The sequence below is a fragment of the Mobula hypostoma genome, chromosome 5, assembly GCF_963921235.1.
Source record: "Mobula hypostoma chromosome 5, sMobHyp1.1, whole genome shotgun sequence".
NCBI lineage: Eukaryota > Metazoa > Chordata > Chondrichthyes > Myliobatiformes > Myliobatidae > Mobula > Mobula hypostoma.
This window is the reverse complement of record NC_086101.1, coordinates 15,740,423-15,759,559: the sequence shown is the minus strand read 5'-3', so window position 1 is coordinate 15,759,559 and position 19,137 is coordinate 15,740,423. Positions and strand designations below refer to the sequence as shown.

General features: G+C 48.4%; 1 protein-coding gene and 1 long non-coding RNA gene across 2 annotated transcripts in view; both read left to right on the top strand.

Moving 5' to 3' along the window:
* Positions 1-12,717, top strand: part of LOC134346459 (polymeric immunoglobulin receptor-like) — a 35,236-nt gene extending 22,519 nt beyond the window's left edge. The window contains exons 5-8 of the mRNA XM_063047828.1: positions 3,671-4,000; positions 5,847-6,176; positions 9,058-9,374; positions 12,709-12,717. Coding sequence (XP_062903898.1) covers positions 3,671-4,000; positions 5,847-6,176; positions 9,058-9,374; positions 12,709-12,717 — 986 coding nt within the window. The remainder of the gene's footprint in view (positions 1-3,670; positions 4,001-5,846; positions 6,177-9,057; positions 9,375-12,708) is intronic.
* Positions 12,718-12,769: 52 nt separating this feature from the next.
* LOC134346126 (uncharacterized) lies at positions 12,770-17,394 on the top strand. The gene is made up of 3 exons (XR_010017835.1): positions 12,770-12,822; positions 15,441-15,482; positions 16,875-17,394. It is a non-coding gene; the product is annotated as an uncharacterized LOC134346126 (long non-coding RNA).
* Positions 17,395-19,137: the final 1,743 nt, after the last annotated feature.

Genomic DNA, 19,137 nt, shown 5'->3' with positions numbered 1-19,137 from the left:
GGAAAGGGTACAGAGGAGATTTACCAGGACGCTGCCTGGTATAGAGAGTATGCATTATGATCAAAGATTAAGGGAGCTCGGGCTTTACTCTCTGAAGAGGAGGGGGATGACAGGAGAAATGATAGAGGTATACAAGATATTAAGAGGAATAGATAGAGTGAACAGACAGTGCCTCTTCCCCAGGGCACCACTGCTCAAGACAAGAAAACATGCTTTAAGGTAAGGGGTGGGAAGTTCAAGGGGGATATTAGAGGAAGGCTTTTCACTCAGAGTGTCACGTTCCGGTTCACGGTCCAGTCCGTGGACTCAGGACTCCGGGTCTTCCAGCTGTCCCTTGTTTTGTTTGAGTTAATCATAGGCACCTGATTCCCATCTTGGGGCTTGGAATACAAGTAGCCTTGGGGTTGAGTGTGGGCTGCTGGTTTGTCTTGTCAGGATCCCCTGGGAGCAACCTGCCGGTGGAAGGCTAGAGCGGCCACTTGTCATCTTTAGGCCTTGTTGGAGACCATCGCTTCATGGAACCTTGCTAACGGTAGTCGGGGCCGTCTTTGCGGTATGGATTCGTCTGTTTCCCAGGCCAGCTGAGTGGCTGCCAGCCACTCCGAGCTAGGTAGGGATCCGGCTGTTTCCGTCGCCAGCTGAGGTTGCTGGCTGAAACTGCGACTCAGAGCAACCCCGAAGCAGAGATGGAACTGTCTGTCATTCTTTGGTGTATGTCTCTTCTTGTTCTCGCCTCCGTGGGGTAAGTCAGGCCATCCTGGCGTTGCCCTGCAGGGGGTCCTGTCTTGTCTTGTCCTTGCCTCCATGGGGTAAGTCAGGAGGTTATGCCGTTGCCCTGCGGGGGATCTGTCTTGTCTTGTCCTCGCCTCTGTTGGGTAAGTCCGGCCGTTCTGCCGTTACCCAGCAGGTTGACCTGTCCCACCTTGGTGTGGAGATAAAGTTGAGTCCCGGCTTGTCTATGGATGAGTCCCGGCTCTATGTCTATGTACAGTCCAGTCTCAAGTTAGTGTCGAGTTAAAGATGACTCCTGGCTTTTCTAAGGATAAGTCCCAGCTCTCTATTGATGTACAGTTCCCAGTCTGTCTCCGAGCTCCAGCGTCTGAGTTATCAGCCTTCGCATTCCAAGACCCCAGCTCCCAGCCTGTAGCCTCAAGACCCGAGACCCCAGCCTGCAAGCCTCGAAACCCAAGACCCCAGCCTCCAAGCCTCGAGACCCAAGACCTCAGCCTCCAAGCCTCAAGCCCCAAGACCCCAGGCCTGTCTCCAAGCCTCAAGCCCCAAGACCCCAGGCCTGTCTCCAAGCCTCAAGCCCCAAGACCCCAGCCTGTCTCCAAGTTCAAGAGCCAAGACCCCAGCCACGTCCTGTCCAGTAGCCATGTCATGTCCCTGCCTGGTTCTGGGGTCCGAGCCCGAGGCAAGACCCAGGTCCTGGGTCCTTGTCCAGTCTCTGGCTTGGAGTCCTAGCCCAGGCTCCTAGTTCACAATTCCTTGTCCGGGTTCCCTGTGTCTAGTCCATGTCCTAGCCCAAGCCTGTTTTCTTGTCCCTGCTCCTGGTCTGAATCCTGTCACGTCCCTACTCTAGTCAAGTCCTGTTCCTTGTACTTCAGTGTCTGTGTCTTGCATTTAGGTCCATTCCCAAAGCCTCCATTGTGACACAGAGATTGGTTGGTGTGTGGAATGCACTGCCTGAGTCAGTGGTGGAGGCAGATGCACTAGTGAAATTTCAGAGACTACTAGACAGGTATATGGAGGAATTTAAGGTGGGGGGTTATATGAGAGGCAGAGTTTAAGGGTCGGCACAACATTGTGGGCCATACAGCCTGTACTGTGCTGTACTGTTCTATGTTCTAGCCACGCCAAGATAAGGAACTATCTATCATTGAGTTTGAAACTGTCTCTTTGTGGCCCTGTGTTTAGTGTCCGTGTCAAAGAAGAGTCCCGGCCCTGGGTCCTGTTCTCAAGGAAGGGTCCTGACTCTGTGTTTCATGTGGACCTCAGGCCCTAAGTCCTGTTCCCAAGGAGGGGTCCTGGCTCTGTGTTCCGTGTACGAGTCCCGGCCCTATGTCCTAACCCCAGGGAGGGGTCCCGGCTCTGTGCTCTGTGGTCCTGTGCTCAAGTCCAAGGCTCTGTGTTCCTAGGTTCCTGTGTTCCAAGACCAAGTCCAGGCGCCGCGTTCCAGCCCTGTCCAAGTCTGAGCTTCGTGTCCTATTCCAGTCCATGTGCCTCTTCCAGCCCAGGAGTACCTCACCCAGCCCGGTGCTGGAGATTTCTCGTCCTGTGCTGGAGATTTCTCGTCCTGTGCTGGATCGTCCCCATCGGAATCCTCAGCAGTTTACCTCGGCAGTCATCCTGGCCCTGCGTCCTAGAAGGTGTCCCGGCCCTGCACTCCAAGAAGGAGTCCCGGCTCCGTATCCAAGAGCCTAACCCAAGCCGAGTCCAAGAGCCAAGCCAAACCCCATCCAAGAACCACGTCCTGCCCTAGGGTACCTCGCCCTGCCCTGGAGTACCTCGTCCAGTCCATGTCCAAGGCTCTGAATGTCCAGTCCATGTCCAAGGCTCTGAGCGTCCAGTCCACGTCCAAGGCTCTGTGTTCCTGAGTTCTAAGACCAAGTCCAGGCGCCGTGTTCCAGCCCCATCCAAATCTGAGCTTCGTGTCTTCATCTAGTTCTGGTGGCTCGCCCAACCCAGGAGTTCTTCGCCCAGCCCGGTGCTGGCCTACCTCGTCCTGTGCTGGAGTAACTTGTCCTGTCCTGTCCTTGCCAAGATCCTAGTCCAGGGTCCTAACCTGGACCCGAGTTCCGGTTCCAGGTCAAGACCCAGGTTCCAGGTCCCAACCAAGACCCGAGTTCCAGGTCCTTGTCCAGACTCTGGTTCCAGAGTTCTGAGTTCCTAGTCCAGGCTCCTTCTTCCTAGTTCCACGTCCGGGTCCAGTGCTTCTAGCCCAAGTCATAGCCCAGGCCCTGAATCTTAGTTCCGTCCAGGGCCTGTGTCAATGTCAAGTATCGTTTCTTCCCTTGCTTTCTTGACAAACCTAGTCCTGTTCCTAGTAACTCAATGTCTATGTCTTGCATTTGGGTCCACCATCAATGCCCACCTTGTAACAGGATAAACATGCAAAATACATCCTCAGCTTTAGCCACCCGCCATCAAAGACATATGTTCAGAAAGGTGCAGGGAAAAGGCCAGTAAGATCAGTGATGGACCACACCCACCTTGCTCATGGACTGGTTGTCCACCTCCCATGAGGGAAGAGGATATGCAGCATCCATACCAGGACAACTAAACTGAAAAACAGTTACTAACCCCAATGTTATCGGGTTGATCAATACCTCCACCATTAACCCACCCCACCACCACTACATCCACATCAGCCACTCCTCTCCACAGCCCTCAGCACCCTTCCCATGCACTGTCACTTTACAGTTACTTGTACATTGTGTTTTATAGCATGGGTTTATACATATGTGTTTTACACCTATTGTCTCTTTTTAATGCTGCGTCAGAACTGGAGAAACAATGATTTAATCCTCCTTTAAACTCTTGTACTGACGATTGACAACAAACAATCTCAGATGTTGAATGTGTCCAATCTTTAACACTGGGCCTTAATTCTCACCCCAATGGCCAACTTCCAAACGGGAAGCATTGACTTTCTCCTTTCCCATTGCAGGAAAAAGCAAGAGCTTCACGGTTACGCAAGGCCAGTCCAGTATATTTGCAGGTGAGGGTGAAACGGTCCTCATGGTCTGTAGCCATAATGCCAATCACTCCAGAGACACCGTGTACTACAGCTGGTACAGGAACACATCCGAAGTCTCCAACGGGACGGCAGAGTATGCAGGGCGCATCCTTGGGCCTGACCAGGAGGATTCCTTCAAAGTTTCCATGAAGCTGGTGGATGTGAGGGAGAGCGATTCCGGAATGTATTACTGCAAAGTACGGATAGGCGGGATTGGCGAGGAAATCGGAGAAGGAGTACGGCTGACCGTGAGTCACACACGTGAGTGGTTCCCCATCCTGAGACAACACTGAGCTTATTACCACCACCATCACCCTCCCTCCCCCATCAACTTTCTATTTGTGGAGCCCTGTCCGGTTTCCTACCTTCACTCCAGTATCGTCACCAACGGGACCGGCTGACCATCGCTGAATGTAGATGAGAGACTAAAGATAACAACAATTACATTGGGGTGACTGGCTGGAGAGCACACACTGATCAACCCAACAACAATGATTGGCTCAGTGTGCAGATTATAGAACAGTGTCAGTGGGTCATACACAGTCCTCTCTCACGCTGGCATCAGGTGAGACAGTGGGTCACACACAGTCCTCTTCCCCCATCTGGGAACCTGTGGGACAGAGGGTCACTTATTATCCTCTCTCCCTCTGGGACCGGGAGGGGCAGTGGGTCACAAGCTGTTCTCTCCCCCTTTGGGTTGAGGTGGAGCAGTCGGTCACAAACTACCCTCTTCACCACTGGGACCCTGTGGGGCAGTGTGTAACACACTGTCCTATCCTAATCTTAATGAATTCTCCCTGTGGTGGTGTGGCCAACCCCCACCCCTGGGTGCACTGGCTTCCTCCCCCATCTCAGAGACGCGTGGGTTGGTGGCTTAATCGGTTGCTGAATATTGCTCCAGCGTTTTGGGAAGTGGCAGAAATTGGGTGGATTTGAAAGATGAGAGAGGAACGTTTATCAGTAAAATTAAAGGGAAAATAAATGGGATTAGTGTAGGACATATAAATATTATTCGAAGACACATCCCATCTGTCCTGAATGGCCAGCCCCTTTGTGAAGACTGCACCCTGGGATGACATCCCAGATACGGGAAAGATACTCCATGCAACTCAGAGAGAGAGTGTAATGCTCCCTCAGTGGGATCTCCATTTCACAGGGAAGCTGCAGAGACCTGGACAATGCACATTGTCTTTAGTGACATAACAAATCTCCTCAAACTCCGAATGAACTATAGCCGCTGTTGTGCCTTCTTTGGAATTGCATCAAAATGTTGAGCCCAGAATAGATCCACAGTGATGTTGACACCCAGGAAATTGAAATTTCTCACACCTTCCATTTCCAATCCCTGAATGCGAACTGGTCTATCCTCCCTTGATTTCCCCTTCCTGAAGTCCACAGTCAGTCTCCTAGTGTAACCGTTGTTGAGTTCAAGGTTGTTGCTGTAACACCACTGCAGTAGAGAGCATCCTAACATGCTGCATCACTGCGTGGTACGGATCTGCACTGCGGCAGACACAGAGACTCCACAATGGCTGGATAAACCTGCCCAACACATCCCCAGCATCATCCACCTGCCATCAAGGACATACGTTCAGAAAGGTGCAGGGAAAAGGCCGGTAATCAATGAAAGATCCCACCCACCTTACTCATGGACTGTTTGTCCTGCTTCCATCAGGGAAGAGGCTATGCATCACCATACCAGGATGACTAGACTGAAAAACAGTTACTTCCCCCAATGTTACCAGGTTCCCGAACACCTCCACCATTAACCCACCCCACCACCACTACATCCACATCAGCCACTCCTCTCCACACCCCCTCAGCACCCTTCCCATGTCCTGTCACTTTACAGTTACTTGTACATTGTGATTTATAGGATGGGCGTATATTTATATATTTATTTGTTTTATGTCTATTATCTCTTTTTACTGCTGCGTCAGAACTGGAGAAACAATGATTTCATCCTCCTTTAAACTCTTGTACTCACAATTGACAACAAACAATCTCAGATGTTGAATGTGTCCAGTCTTTAACACTGGGTCTTAGTTCTCACCCCAATGGCCAACTTCCAAACGGGAAGCATTGACTTTCTCCTTTCCCATTGCAGGAAAAAGCAAGAGCTTCACGGTTACGCAAGGCCAGGCCAGTATATTTGTAGATGAGGGTGAAACGGTCCTCATGGTCTGTAGCCATAATGCCAATCACTCCAGAGACACCGTGTACTACAGCTGGTACAGGAACACATCCGAAGTCTCCAACGGGACGGCAGAGTATGCAGGGCGCATCCTTGGGCCTGACCAGGAGGATTCCTTCAAAGTTTCCATGAAGCTGGTGGATGTGAGGGAGAGCGATTCCGGAATGTATTACTGCAAAGTACGGATAGGCGGGATTGGCGAGGAAATCGGAGAAGGAGTACGGCTGACAGTGAGTCACACAGGTGAGTGGTTCCCCAGCACGACACAATACTGAGCTTATTACCACCCACTAACACCCACCCACCCCCATCAACTTTCTACTCGTGGAGCCCTGTCTGCTTTCCTGCCTTCACTTCCAGTGTTGTCACCAATGGGACCGGATGACCATTGTTGAATGTAGATGGGAGACTACAGATAAGAAGAATTACATTGGGGTTACTGGCTGGAGATCACACACTTATCAACCCATGACAATGACTGGCTCAATGTGCAGATTATAGAACAGTAGCACTGGGTCACACATTGTCCTCTCTCACGCTGGGATCAGGTGAGACTGTGTGTCACACAGTCCTCTTCCCCCATCTGGGACCCCGTGGGGCAGAGGGTCACGCACTCTCCTCCCTACCTCTGAGACTAGGTGGGCCAGTGAGTCACACACCCTCCTCTCTCATGTTGGGACCAGGTGGGAGAGTGTGTCACAAGCTGTTCTCTCCCCCTTTGGGTCGAGGTGGTGCAGTCAGGCACACACTACCCTCTTCCCCTCCTGGACCCAATGGGGCAGTGTGTAACACACTGTCCTTTTCCTCCTTCTGGGACCTTGTGGGGTGTAGGTCACACACTGTCCTCTCTCAGGCTGGGACCCAGTGGGGCAGTGTGTCACACACTATCCTCTTCCCCCTCTGGGACCCAGTGGGGCAGTGTGTCACACACTATCCTCTTCCCCCTCTGGGACCCAGTGGGGCAGTGTGTCACACACTATCCTCTTCCCCCTCTGGGACCCGGTGAGGCAGTGTGTCACACATTATCCTCTTCCCCCTCTGGGACCCAGTGGGGCAGTGTGTCACACACTATCCTCTTCCCCCGCTGGGACCCTGTGGGGCAGTGTGTCACACACTATCCTCTTCCCCCTCTGGGACACTGTGGGGTAGTGTGTCACACACTATCCTCTTCCCCCTCTGGGACCCGGTGGGGCAGTGTGTCACACACTGTCCTATCCTAATCTTAATGGATTCTCCTTGTGATGGTGTGGCCAACCCCTAAAGCTGGGTGCTCTGGCTTCCTCTCACATCACAAAGACGTGTGGGTTGGTGGCTTAATTGATTGCTGAAAATTGCTCTCGTGTTTGGGGAAGTGGTAGTAGTTGGGTGGATTTGAAAGAGGGAGGTGGAACGGTTAACAGGAGAATTAAAGGGAAAATAAATGGGATTAGTCATCGTCGTGGCTATCCCTCGAGGTCAAGGGTGATGGTCTTCATTCTGTTGATCTACTTATGGGCTCTCAAGTGACTTATGAGTCCAATCTTGGCTTTGAAAGTTCAAATGGGATTAGTGTGGGACATATAAATATTATTCAAAGATCAATGACTTTATCACCTCTCGGTCATCCTATACAATTATTGGAAGAGCAACTTCCCTGTGCTCCCTGTCCTAGAATTGGGAAAAGGGGGTGTATTTCAGAGACAGGAATGATTTCACCAGTGGGATGAAAGACTTTCAGGTCAGCTGCCATGTCATTGCATGCTTCACCAGTCTGGAAGAGCCAAATGGCCTATTAGAGCTCATGTTTTCCCCAAAGAGTGCGACATCAGGTCATTCTTACCCTCGGCCGTTAGACTCTCTGATGAGTCAACCTATATATAGCAGCAGACGTGATGGTGTCCTCCTGTTAGATCGTTTCTGGTAACTTATTTTTATTCTTACGACCTCTCTTCCAATATTTATATCTGTTTACTTGTAATGCTGCTGTGACACAGTAATTTCCTTTGGGATCAATAAGGTATCCTTCCGTCTCACCCAACCCTACCAAGGCACTCCAGCCCCGGGATAAAGACACATCCCATCTGTCCTGAATGGCCAGCCCCTTTGTGAAGACTGCACCCTGGGATGACATCCCAGATACAGGAAAGATACTCCATGCAACTCAGAGAGAGAGTGTAATACTCCCTCACTGGGATCTCCATTTCACAGGGACCTGTGACCTGTGCAGAGACCTGGACAATGCACATTGTCTTTAGTGACATAACAAATTTTATGAAACTCCAAATGAACTATAGCCGCTGTTGTGCCTTCTTTGGAATTGCATCAATAGGTTGATCTCAGAATAGATCCACTGGAAACTGAAATTTCTCACACCTTCCATTTCCAATCCCTGAATGCGGACTGGTCTATCCTCCCTTGATTTCCCCTTCCTGAAGTCCACAATCAGTCTATTAGTGTAACCGTTGTTGAGTTCAAGGTTGTTGCTATAACACCACTGCAGTAGAGAGCATCCTAACATACTGCATCTCTGCGTGGTATGGATCTGCACTGCGGCAGACACAGAGACTCCACAATGGCTGGATAAACCTGCCCAACACATCCCCAGCTTCATCCACCTGCCATCAAGGACATACGTTCAGAAAGGTGCAAGGAAAAGGCCAGTAATCAATGAAAGATCCCACCCACCTTACTCATGGACTGTTTGTCCTGCTTCCATCAGGGAAGAGGCTATGCATCACCATACCAGGACGAATAGACAGAAAGTCAGTTACTTCCCCCAGTGTTATCAGGTTGATCAACACCTCTACCATTAACGCACCCCAGCAGCACTACATCCACATCAGCCACTCCTCTCCACATCCCCTCAGCACCCTTCCCATGCACCGCCACTTTACAGTTACTTGTACATTGTGATTTATAGGATGGGTGTATTTTTTTTATGTTTTTACGCTTATTGTCTCTTTTTAATGTTGCATCAGAACTGCAGAAACAATGATTTCATCCTCCTTTAAACTCTTGTACTGACGATTGACAACAAACAATCTCAAATGTTGAATCTGTACAGTCTTTAACACTGGGCCTTAATTCTCACCTCAGTGGCCATCTTTCAAACGGGAAGCATTGACTTTCTCCTTTCCCATTGCAGGAAAAAGCAAGAGCTTCACGGTTACGCAAGGCCAGTCCAGTATATTTGCAGGTGAGGGTGAAACGGTCCTCATGGTCTGTAGCCATAATGCCAATCACTCTGGAGACACCGTGTTCTACAGCTGGTACAGGAACACATCCGAAGTCTCCAGCGGGACAGCAGAGTTTGCAGGGCGCGTCCTTGGGCCTGACCAGGAGGATTCCTTCAAAGCTTCCATTAAGCTGGTGGATGTGAGGGAGAGCGATTCTGGAATGTACTTCTGCAAAGTACAGATAAATGGGATTGGCGAGGAAATCGGAGAAGGTGTATGGCTGACAGTGAGTCACACACGTGAGTGGTTCCCCAGCCTGACACAATACTGAGCTTATTACCATCTACCGAAACCCACACTCCCCCATCAACTTTCTATTCGTGGAGCCCTGTCCGGTTTCCTGCCTTCACTTCCAGTGTCATCACCAACGGGACTGGCTGACCATTGCTGAATGTAGATGAAAGACTAAAGATAACAAGAATTACATTCGGGTTACTGGCTGGAGATCACACACTTATCAACCCATCAACAATGATTGGCTCAGTGTGCAGATTATAGAACAGTGGCAGTGGGTCACACACTCCCCTCTGGGACTCGGCGGGGCAGTGGGTCACCCACTTTCCTCTATCACTCTGGTTCTAAGTGGGTCAGTGTGTCAGAAGCTGTCCTCTTCCCCTTTGGGAATGGTGGTGAAGTGGGTCACACACTCGCCTCCCCCCCCCCGGGATACAGTGGGGCAGTGGGTCGCACAGTGTCCCCTCACCCTCCAGGATGGGTGGGGCAGTGGATGACACTGTGACAGCAGAGCAGCAACAGCACTGGTTTCTGGGGAAATTAAGGAAGATGCAGGATAGATGTATTCCAAAAAGAAAGAAGTACTCAAAAGGCAAAATAATATAACCATGGCTGACCAAGGAAGTCAAAGCTAATTTAAAAGCTAAAGAGTGGGCATACAACAAAGCAAAAAATACTGGCAATACTGATGATTAGGAAGCGTTTAAAATCCAAAAGAAAGCAACTAAAAGAGTCATTCAGAGGGAAAAGATGAAATATGAAAGCAAGCTTGCAAACAATATGAAAGTGGATAGTAAAAGCATTTTCAAGTATGTAAAACGTGAGAGTGGATAGAGAACTGCTAGAAAATGAGGTCAGCGAAATAATAATGGGGGACAAGGAGATGGCAGGTAAATTAAATGAATATATTGCATCAGCCTTCACTGCGGAAGACAATAGTCACGTGCCAGATATTGAAGGTTGTGAGGGGAGGGAATTGAGTGCAGTTACTATTACAAGGGAGAAGGTGCTCAAAAAGCTGAAAGACCTAAGGGTACGTAATTCACCCGGACCAGATGAACTGCACCCTAGGCTGCTGAAAGAGCTAGTGATAGAGATTGTGGAGGCATTAGAAATGATCTTACAAAAAATATTGGACTTTGGCATGGTGCCAGAGGACTGGAAAATTGCCGACGCCACTCCATTTTGTAAGAAATGAGGAAGGGAGCAGAAAGGAAATTATAGACCAGTTAACCTGACCTCAGTGGTTGGGAAGATGTTGGAGTCAATTGCTAATAATGTGGTGATGGTGACACAACGCAGGATAGCACCAAGTCAGCATGGTTTCCTTAAGGGAAAATCTTGTTTGACAAACCTTTTAGAATTCTTTGAGGAGATTACAAGTAGGATAGATAAATGAATGCAGTAGATGTTGTATGCTTGGACTTTCAGAAGGCCTTTGCCGAGGTTCCACACGAGGCTGCTTACCAAGTGGCATTAGAGGAATGTCACTGACATGGTTCAAGCATTGTCTAATTGGCAGGAGGCAGTGAGTGGATATAAAAGGACCCTTTTCTGGTTTGGCTGCCAGGGTTCCACAGGGTTCAGTGTTGGGACCGCTTCTGTTTATGCTGTATATCAATGATTTAGATGAGGGAATAGATGGCTTTGTTGCCAAGTTTTCAGATGATACGAAGACTGGTGGAGAGGCAGCTAATGTTGAAGAAACAGGTAGGCTGCAGAAGGACTTAGACAGATTAGGAGATTAGGCAAGAAAGCGGCGAATGAAATATAATGTTGGAAAATGCATGGTCATGCAGTTTGGTAGAAGAAATAAATGTGCAGACTATTTTCTGAATGGGGGAAAAAAATCCAAAAATCTGAGATGCAAAGGGACTTGGGAGTCCTTGTGCAGAACACCCTAAAGGTTAATTTGCAGATGGAGTCAGTGGTGAGGAAGGCAAATGCAAGGTTGGCATTTTCAAGAAGTCTAGAATACAGCAGCGGAGATGTGATGCTGAAGCTTTATAAGGCACTACTGCGGCCTCACCTTGAGTATTGTCTACAGTTTTGGGCCCTTCATTTGAGAAAAGATGTGCTGGCCTTGGAGAGGGTTCAGAGACAGTTCACAAGGATGATTCCAGGACTGAAAGGGTTATCATGCGAGAAACTTTTGATGGCTCTGGGTCTGTACTCACTGGAATTCAGAAAGATGAAGAGGGAAATCTCATTAAAACCTTTCGAATGTTGAAAACCCTAGACATGGTAGATGTGGAAATGTTTCCCATGGAGGGGGAGTCTGGGACAAGAGGGCACAGCCTCAGGAGAGAGGGTGTCCATTTACAACAGAGATGTGGAGAAACTTCTTCAGCCAGAGGGTAGTGAACTTGTGGAATTTTTTACCACAGGGAGCTGTGGAGGACTGGTTGTTGGGTGTATTTAAGGCAGAGCTTTTTAGGTTCTTGACTGGGCACAGCATCAGAGCTTATGGGGAGAAGGCTGGTGAACGGGACAGAGGAACGGGAAAAAGGATCAGCCATGATTGAATGGTGGAGCAGACTCAATGGGCCAAATGGCCTAATTCTGCTCCTATGTCTGATGGTCTGTTGTCCTATGGTCTATCTTCTCCCCCTCCAGGACTGGTTGGGGCAGTGGGTCACACACTGTCCTCTCCCCCTCCAGGACTGGTTGGGGCAGTGGGTCACACACTGTCCTCTCTCCCTCCAGGACTGGTTGGGGCAGTGGGTCACACACTGTCCTCTCCCCCTCCAGGACTGGTTGGGGCAGTGGGTCACACACTGTCCTCTCCCCCTCCAGGACTGGTTGGGGCAATGGGTCACACACTGTCCTCTCCCCCTCCAGGACTGATTGGGGCAATGGGTCACACACTGTCCTCTCCCCCTCCAAGACTGGTTGGGGCAGTGGGTCACACACTGTCCTCTCCCCCTCCAGGACTGGTTGGGGCAATGGGTCACACACTGTCCTCTCCTATTCTCAGTGGACTCTCCCTGTGACACTCTGGCCAAACCCTAACCACAGTGGGTGCTCTGGTTTCCACCCACATCCCAAAGACATTTGAGTTTTTTTAATTGATTGCTGAAAATTGGCCCCAGTGTTTTGGGAAGTGGAGGAGATAAGAAAGGAATGTGGAGAGGATCGGTTTTTGATAAATTTAATGTTTCTCCCCTGGAATTGGGAGGAGGGGAGGTGGCAGTGACAGGAATGATTTCACCAGTGGGGTTAAACACTTTCAGGTCAGCTGCCATATCATTGCGTGCTTCACCAGTCTCGAAGGGCCAAATGGCCCATTTGTGCTCATGTCTTTTGAGTTGTTTTCTCCCCCACAGGCAAACTGAAACCTGTCACGATTCTCCTGGTGATCCTGTTAACGGCCTTTGGAATACAAGGGAGCATCCTACTCATCAGCATCATATTTCGTAGAAAAATCTGCAGTGCAAAAAGTAAGGAGACTGAATCCTTTACCTCTATCGCCAGTTTGGGATCAGAAAAGATAGAGGGATTCAGACATTCAGCCCATTGAGTTTGCTCTGCCATTCCATATTGAGAGATTTTTCCCCTCACAACCCAATTCTCCTGCCTTCCTCCATAACCTTTGACACCAAAACTAATCAAGAACATATCAACCTTTGTTTTAAGTATACCCAATGACTTGGCTTCCACAGTCATCTATGACATGAATTCCACAGATTCACCACCCTCTGGCTAAAGAAACTCCTCCTTATCTCCATCTAATCTGAGCTGTGACTCCTAGACTCTCTCAATATTGGAAATATCCTCTCCACGTACACTCTGTTTAGGCCTTTCAGTATGTGATAAGTGTCAGTAAGATCCCTCCCCACCATCCTTCTCAACTCCAGCGAGTACATCCCAGAGCTAGCAATCCTCATACATTTACTCTTTCATTCCCAAATCAGTTTTGTCATTCTCCTCTGGATCCTCCCCAATGCCAGCACATTGTTTCTTAGATATGGAGCCCAAAACTGCACACAACACTGCCAATGTTCTTTGACTAATGCTTTATATCCTTAAAGGTGAGGAACATTTGGAAAGCCCAAGGGGTTCAACAGCATGTGTAGATGAGCAGGGCAATTGAGGTAGTAGATCTGTGAGTCAACAGCACAGACACAGGCCCTTCAGCCCAACTCATCTCTGCTGACTGAGATGTCTGGTCCCATTAACCAGTGTTTGGCCCATAAATCTTTGGTCATGATGATGCAAGCTGTGGTCTCTCTTGAGATCATGGCCCAGACTTAGTTGTATTTTTAAGTTTGTAGGGATGGTTTTCAGGACAGTCAATGGAGTTGGGGGTTAGATTAGGGTGTATGGACATAGACAGGGACATGAAGGAGGTAGAGGTCAGGACTCCACTCTGCGCCCAGTGATGTGGATAGTTGAGAAGGTGCACTCCGAGTCCAGGACTCTACTCCACGCTCGAAATCCAGCGATACTGTCATGGCGATGAAGTACATTCAGAGTTTAAGCCTCTCCTCTGTGCACAAAGGTTAGTAATGTGGGTGAAAATTTACACGAAGGACACCCGTGAATACCGGACTGTCTCGAGTTGGTGGGTCCCAGTATTGAACATCAGTGCGATCAAGAGGCACAAGACCCTGTCAGTCAGCATCTAATTGTAATTGTGCCTAATTCTGCAGATTTCTCTGATGACTAGGCTGGATAAATTTATTGTCAGACGCTCCAAGATGCGAAGAAATACCTTCCCTGTCTGAAACTCACTGGTCTACGTGGTAATATTAAATACAACATCAAATACAGCCATGAGGACAAGACAACAGCCTGGTGCAAGGAGAGCAGTGCAATGCATCGTAGTGCAAAAAGAAATGCTCATCAGGGACAGTGAAGGTAGAATAGTGGGGTGGCGCGGTGACATTGTGGCTCCTGTAACACTGTTACAGTGCCAGCGAAGGAGAAGTCTTGCCCACAGAGGGGATTCAGAATTTGCTTGCCTGTAGAAGGCAGAGGGTAGTTGTAGATGGAGCCTATTCTGCCTGGAGGATGGCGAACTGCGGTGCTCTGTAGTGATCTGTTTTGGGACCGCTGCTCTTCATAATTTTTAGAAATGATTCAGATGTAGAAGTGGGAGGGTGTGTTAGTAAGCTTGTAGATTTCATTAAGGTTGTGGAGTTGTGGATAGTGTGAAATGGTGGCAAGGAATACAACAGGACATTGATAGGATGCAGAGCTGGGCTGAGAATGGCACGTGGAATCCTATCCTGAAAAGTGGGAAGTGATTCACTTAGGAAGTCTTAATTTGAAGGAAGAATACAGGGTGAATGGCAGATTTCTTAGCAATGTGGAGGAATAGAGGGACCTTGGAGCCCACATCCATAGATCCCTCAAAGTTGCCGTGCAGGTTGATTGAGCCGTGAAAAAGGCGTATGGTGTGTTGGCCTTCACTAATTGGGAGACTGAGTTCAAGGACCGTGAAGTAATGTTGCAGCTCTATTAAACCGTGGTTAGACCACAATTTTGAATTGAGCTGAGGTCTCATCACATCAAGTACAGTTTTGTGTGTTAATAAGATGGCAAATGTATCTGTTACTCTGGATTTCCAGCATCTGTGGAATCTCTTGTGGATCTCTTTTATATTTCTTCCCCAGATGTTAGGTGAGACGAGAAATGAAGGTCATTGGCTTAGGGTTAAAGGTGAAATATTTAAGGGGAACTTCTTCACTCAGTGGATGGTGTGAGTATGCAACGAGCTTCCAGTGGGAAGTGCTGGATGTGGGTTCAATTGCAACATTTAAGAGAAATTTGGATCAGTACATGGATGGGAGGGGCATTGAGAGTGAAGTTCCAGGTGCGGGTCAACGGGACTTGACAGAAAACAGGTCAACACAAAGGACCTGTTTCTGTGCTGTCATATCCAATGTCAATGGGTCACCTATGTAAGATGGGAAAGGACTGTAGAAGTTCTGAGACTAATGTTTGGGCTGTAGGAGAGCCATGAGTAACGGGAGTGGAACTAGGGCTCCCACGGACAGTGAGTGGGAGGGACCTGCCAGTGTTCATACTAATATGCACATAATTAATTTTACAGCTGATTTAACTTCACTCTATTTGGATTGAAGGACCCGGGATGGTAAGTTGTAAAGCAAAATAAAAACCTGCAGATGCTGGAAGTCTAAAATAAAATCAGAGAACGCTGGGATATTCAGCAGGTCAGGCAGCACCTCCAGAGAATCAAGCAGAGTTAAGGTTCTGGAATCGTAGGTTTTCAATAGAACTGGGAAAAACTGAAAATATAGCTTAGATTGGATTGCTGTGAGGAGGGGATGGGCAGAGAGAATAAAAGAGTGGAGTGAGAGAGACTGGATGTCATAAGTGGAGATTGCTCGCGATGAGGGAGGAGATAGATAACTGGTTCATTTTTGCTTAGAAAAGGTTCAACTGCACATCTCTGTGCTTTTTGAATTTTGTGAGAGTACAGTCGATATTTTGGGACGAAACCCTTCTGCAGAACTGGACAGAAAAAGCTGAGTAGTAGATTTAAACGGTAGGGGGTGGGGGAGAGAAAGACAAGGTAATAGGGTGAAGCCTGAAGGGAGAAGGATGAAGTAAAGAGCTGGGAAGTTGATTGGTGAAAGTGACAGAAGGGGGCAGGAGCACCAGAGGGAGGCAATAGGTGGGCAAGGAGAGAAGGTTAGAGGGGGAAATGGGGATGGGAAATGCTGAGTGGGGTGGGGGGGGGAACGCATTACCAGAAGTTCGAGAAATCAATGTTCATGCCATCAAGTTGAAGGCTACCCAGACGGAATATAAGGCACTGTTCCTCCAACCTGAGTGTGGCCTCATCATGACAGTAGAAGAGGTCATGGATAGACATATCGGAATGGGAATGGGAAGCGGAATTAAAATGGGTGGCCACTGTATTTTTCTGGCGGACGGAGCATAGGAGCTTGACTGAGGGGCTTAAACAGGAATGGGATTAAATGGGGACTAGGAGTTAAATGGGACTGGGGGTAAATGGAGACCGGGGGTTAAATAGTAATGGGGTAAAATGGGCATTAAGGGATTAAACAGGAATTGGGTTAAATAGGGACTGGGAGTTAAATGGAATGGGGTTAAATGGGGACTAGGAGGTTAAACAGGAATGGGTTCAGTCTGATTGGTCGCACGAATTCGATGGGCCAAAGAACCTTTTCTCTGACCTCAGGAGACAAAAGGGGAAGCTTTTTCACTTAGTGAGTTATTCGAACCTGGGATTAGGTTAAGTCACAGCGAGCAGAAGTAAGCTGAAAGAGCATCTGAAGGTCAATGAGCTGAGAGTGGAGCAGTGGGATAAGCTGGATCGCTTTTGCAAGAGCCAGTACAGGCTAGATAGGCTGAATATCCTCCTCCTGTAGCTTGCCACTACAGAGAAGTTGGTTCTTTCCTCCGAACTGTCGAGCCACTCCTCTTAACAGAATTAGAATAGTACAGCATGGTAAAGGCCCTTCGGCCCACAATTAAATTGGCTCCTCTGTGTTTTCAGTAGGAAGATGGGCCCATGAACCAACAGGTCGTGAGGAATACTGGGAGAGAAGCAGGTCCTCAAACGTGCTGTCAGGAGTCGGGTCATGAATATGATAAAGATTCCAGTTTCTGTTCCTTTGATTGAACTTTGAACCCCCAATGGCATCAAATTGTTCACAACTGCTTCACGTCTTCAAGGAAAGAAATCTGTCAATGGCCTGAGTTTATGTCTCTGTGCTTATTTCAGCTTCCACCTCGGTTACTCTCCCCGAATTAACAGAGCATCAGATTAACCAAGCTCTCTAGTCAAGTGTGGGATTGCTGGCATAATAAACCTATAGGGGAATCATACTCTCTATAGCCATCCCAGAGACACATACTCGGGCTGAGGCTGGAATCTGGAACAGCACACACAATGCTGGAGGAACTCAGTGTGTCAGGAAATATCTGTGGAAGGAAATGGAGAGTCAAAGTCTCTGGTTGAGACCCTTCCTCTGCACTGGAAACTAGAGGGGAGATAGCCAAATGTATAAAGATGGAGCAAGTGCTGGCAGGTGAGGGGGGTGATCCGCAGATGGGAGGGGGGTGTATGGGTTTATGGATTTGGTGAGTCAGGTAGAAGACACTGACTACAAATAAGCATATTAATTATTTATTTACAAACAGTGAAAGATCTAAGTCCCCAAGTTACACAAACTGCAAAACTAAATATTCAACAAACAGAAACTTGTTGCCTGACACCGAACACTGGTTACCTGGCACACAAGGCAGCCAATGGGAAAAAGCTGCTTCATACCTCAAACAGGCCGTTCATTGTCCGACACGATGGAAGCGGCTTTTGGCCGACAAGTTAACTATTCTCCACATAACAGGGATGGGGCAGAGAGTGGGAATGGTGTCAGAGACTGAAACATAACAGGGATATATTAACCACATCCCCTCTACCTTCTACCTTTCAAATCTTGTGAATGGCCTTGACCAGAAACAGTAATAGTCCATTCTCACCATAGGTGAACCTTGATTCCGGATCTTAGAACCTTCTAGGACCTGGCACTGTCCTCTATGACTCATTAAATCTAAACCACCGTGTTGTGGTGATTGGATGAGTACCTGCAGTGTTTTGTATATTAAAGCCACTTTTCTACTTCCTTCTCTGCCTGTCTGCCCCATCTCAGGTTCCATGATGTTACTGGTGAGACAAAGCGATATTTTGTGGGCAATAAACAAAACTAACTTCCGCCATCTACAAAGGGATCCTACCACTGGACATATCCACCATCTCCAGCAAGATCCCAGCACTAAACATATCCATCATCTTCAATGGAATCCTACCAGTAAACATATCTGCCATCTTCAACAGGATCCCAACACTGAATATATCCGTCATCTCCAACGAGATCCTATCATTAAACATATCCGCCATCTCCCAATGGGATCCTACCAGTAAACATATTCACCATCTTCAATGAGATCCTAAACAGATTCACCATCTCCAAAGAGACCCGACCTCTAAACATATCCTTACCTCCACAGGGATCACTCCATCTGCAGTTCCCTTGTCTGTTCATCCCTCACCAGTAATCTTCCTCCCAGCACTTATCTCTGTTAGCGGCTAAAGTGTACACTTGCCTATTCACCTCCTCCCTCACTTCTGTTTAGGGCCCCAAACAGTCTTTCCAGGTGAGGCAAGACTTCCCCTGCAAATCGGTTGGGGTTGTCTATTGTGTCCGGTTCTTCCGAAGTGATCTCCTCTACATTGGTGAGACCCCGTTGTAAATTGGGGGGTGGAGGCAATTTGTTAAGCACCTCCACTCCATCCACCAAAAGTGGAACTTCCCAGTGAACTAAGATTTTAATTCCAATTCCCATTCCCATTCCGAGATATTGGTCCATGGCCTCCTCTTGTGCCAAGATGAAGCCACCCTCTGGGTGGAGTAGCAACACAATATATTCCATTTGGGTAGCCTCCAACCAAATGGAATAAGTATTGATTGCTCCTTCTGATAACCCCCTCCCCACCTTCCCTCTTCTTCTATCCCCACTCTAGCCTTTTACATCTTCTCACCTGCCTATCACTTCCCCCTTGCTCCGCTCCTCTTCCCTTTCCCTATGGTCCACCCTCCTCTCCTATCAGATTCCTTCTCGTCCAGCACTTTATCTTTCCAACCCACCTGCCTTCCCCTATCACCTTCTAGCCAGCTTCCTCCCCTCCCACCCCCCTTAAACTTCTTATTCTGGCATCTTCCCCCTTCTTTTCCAATCCTGAAGAAGGGTCTCGGCCA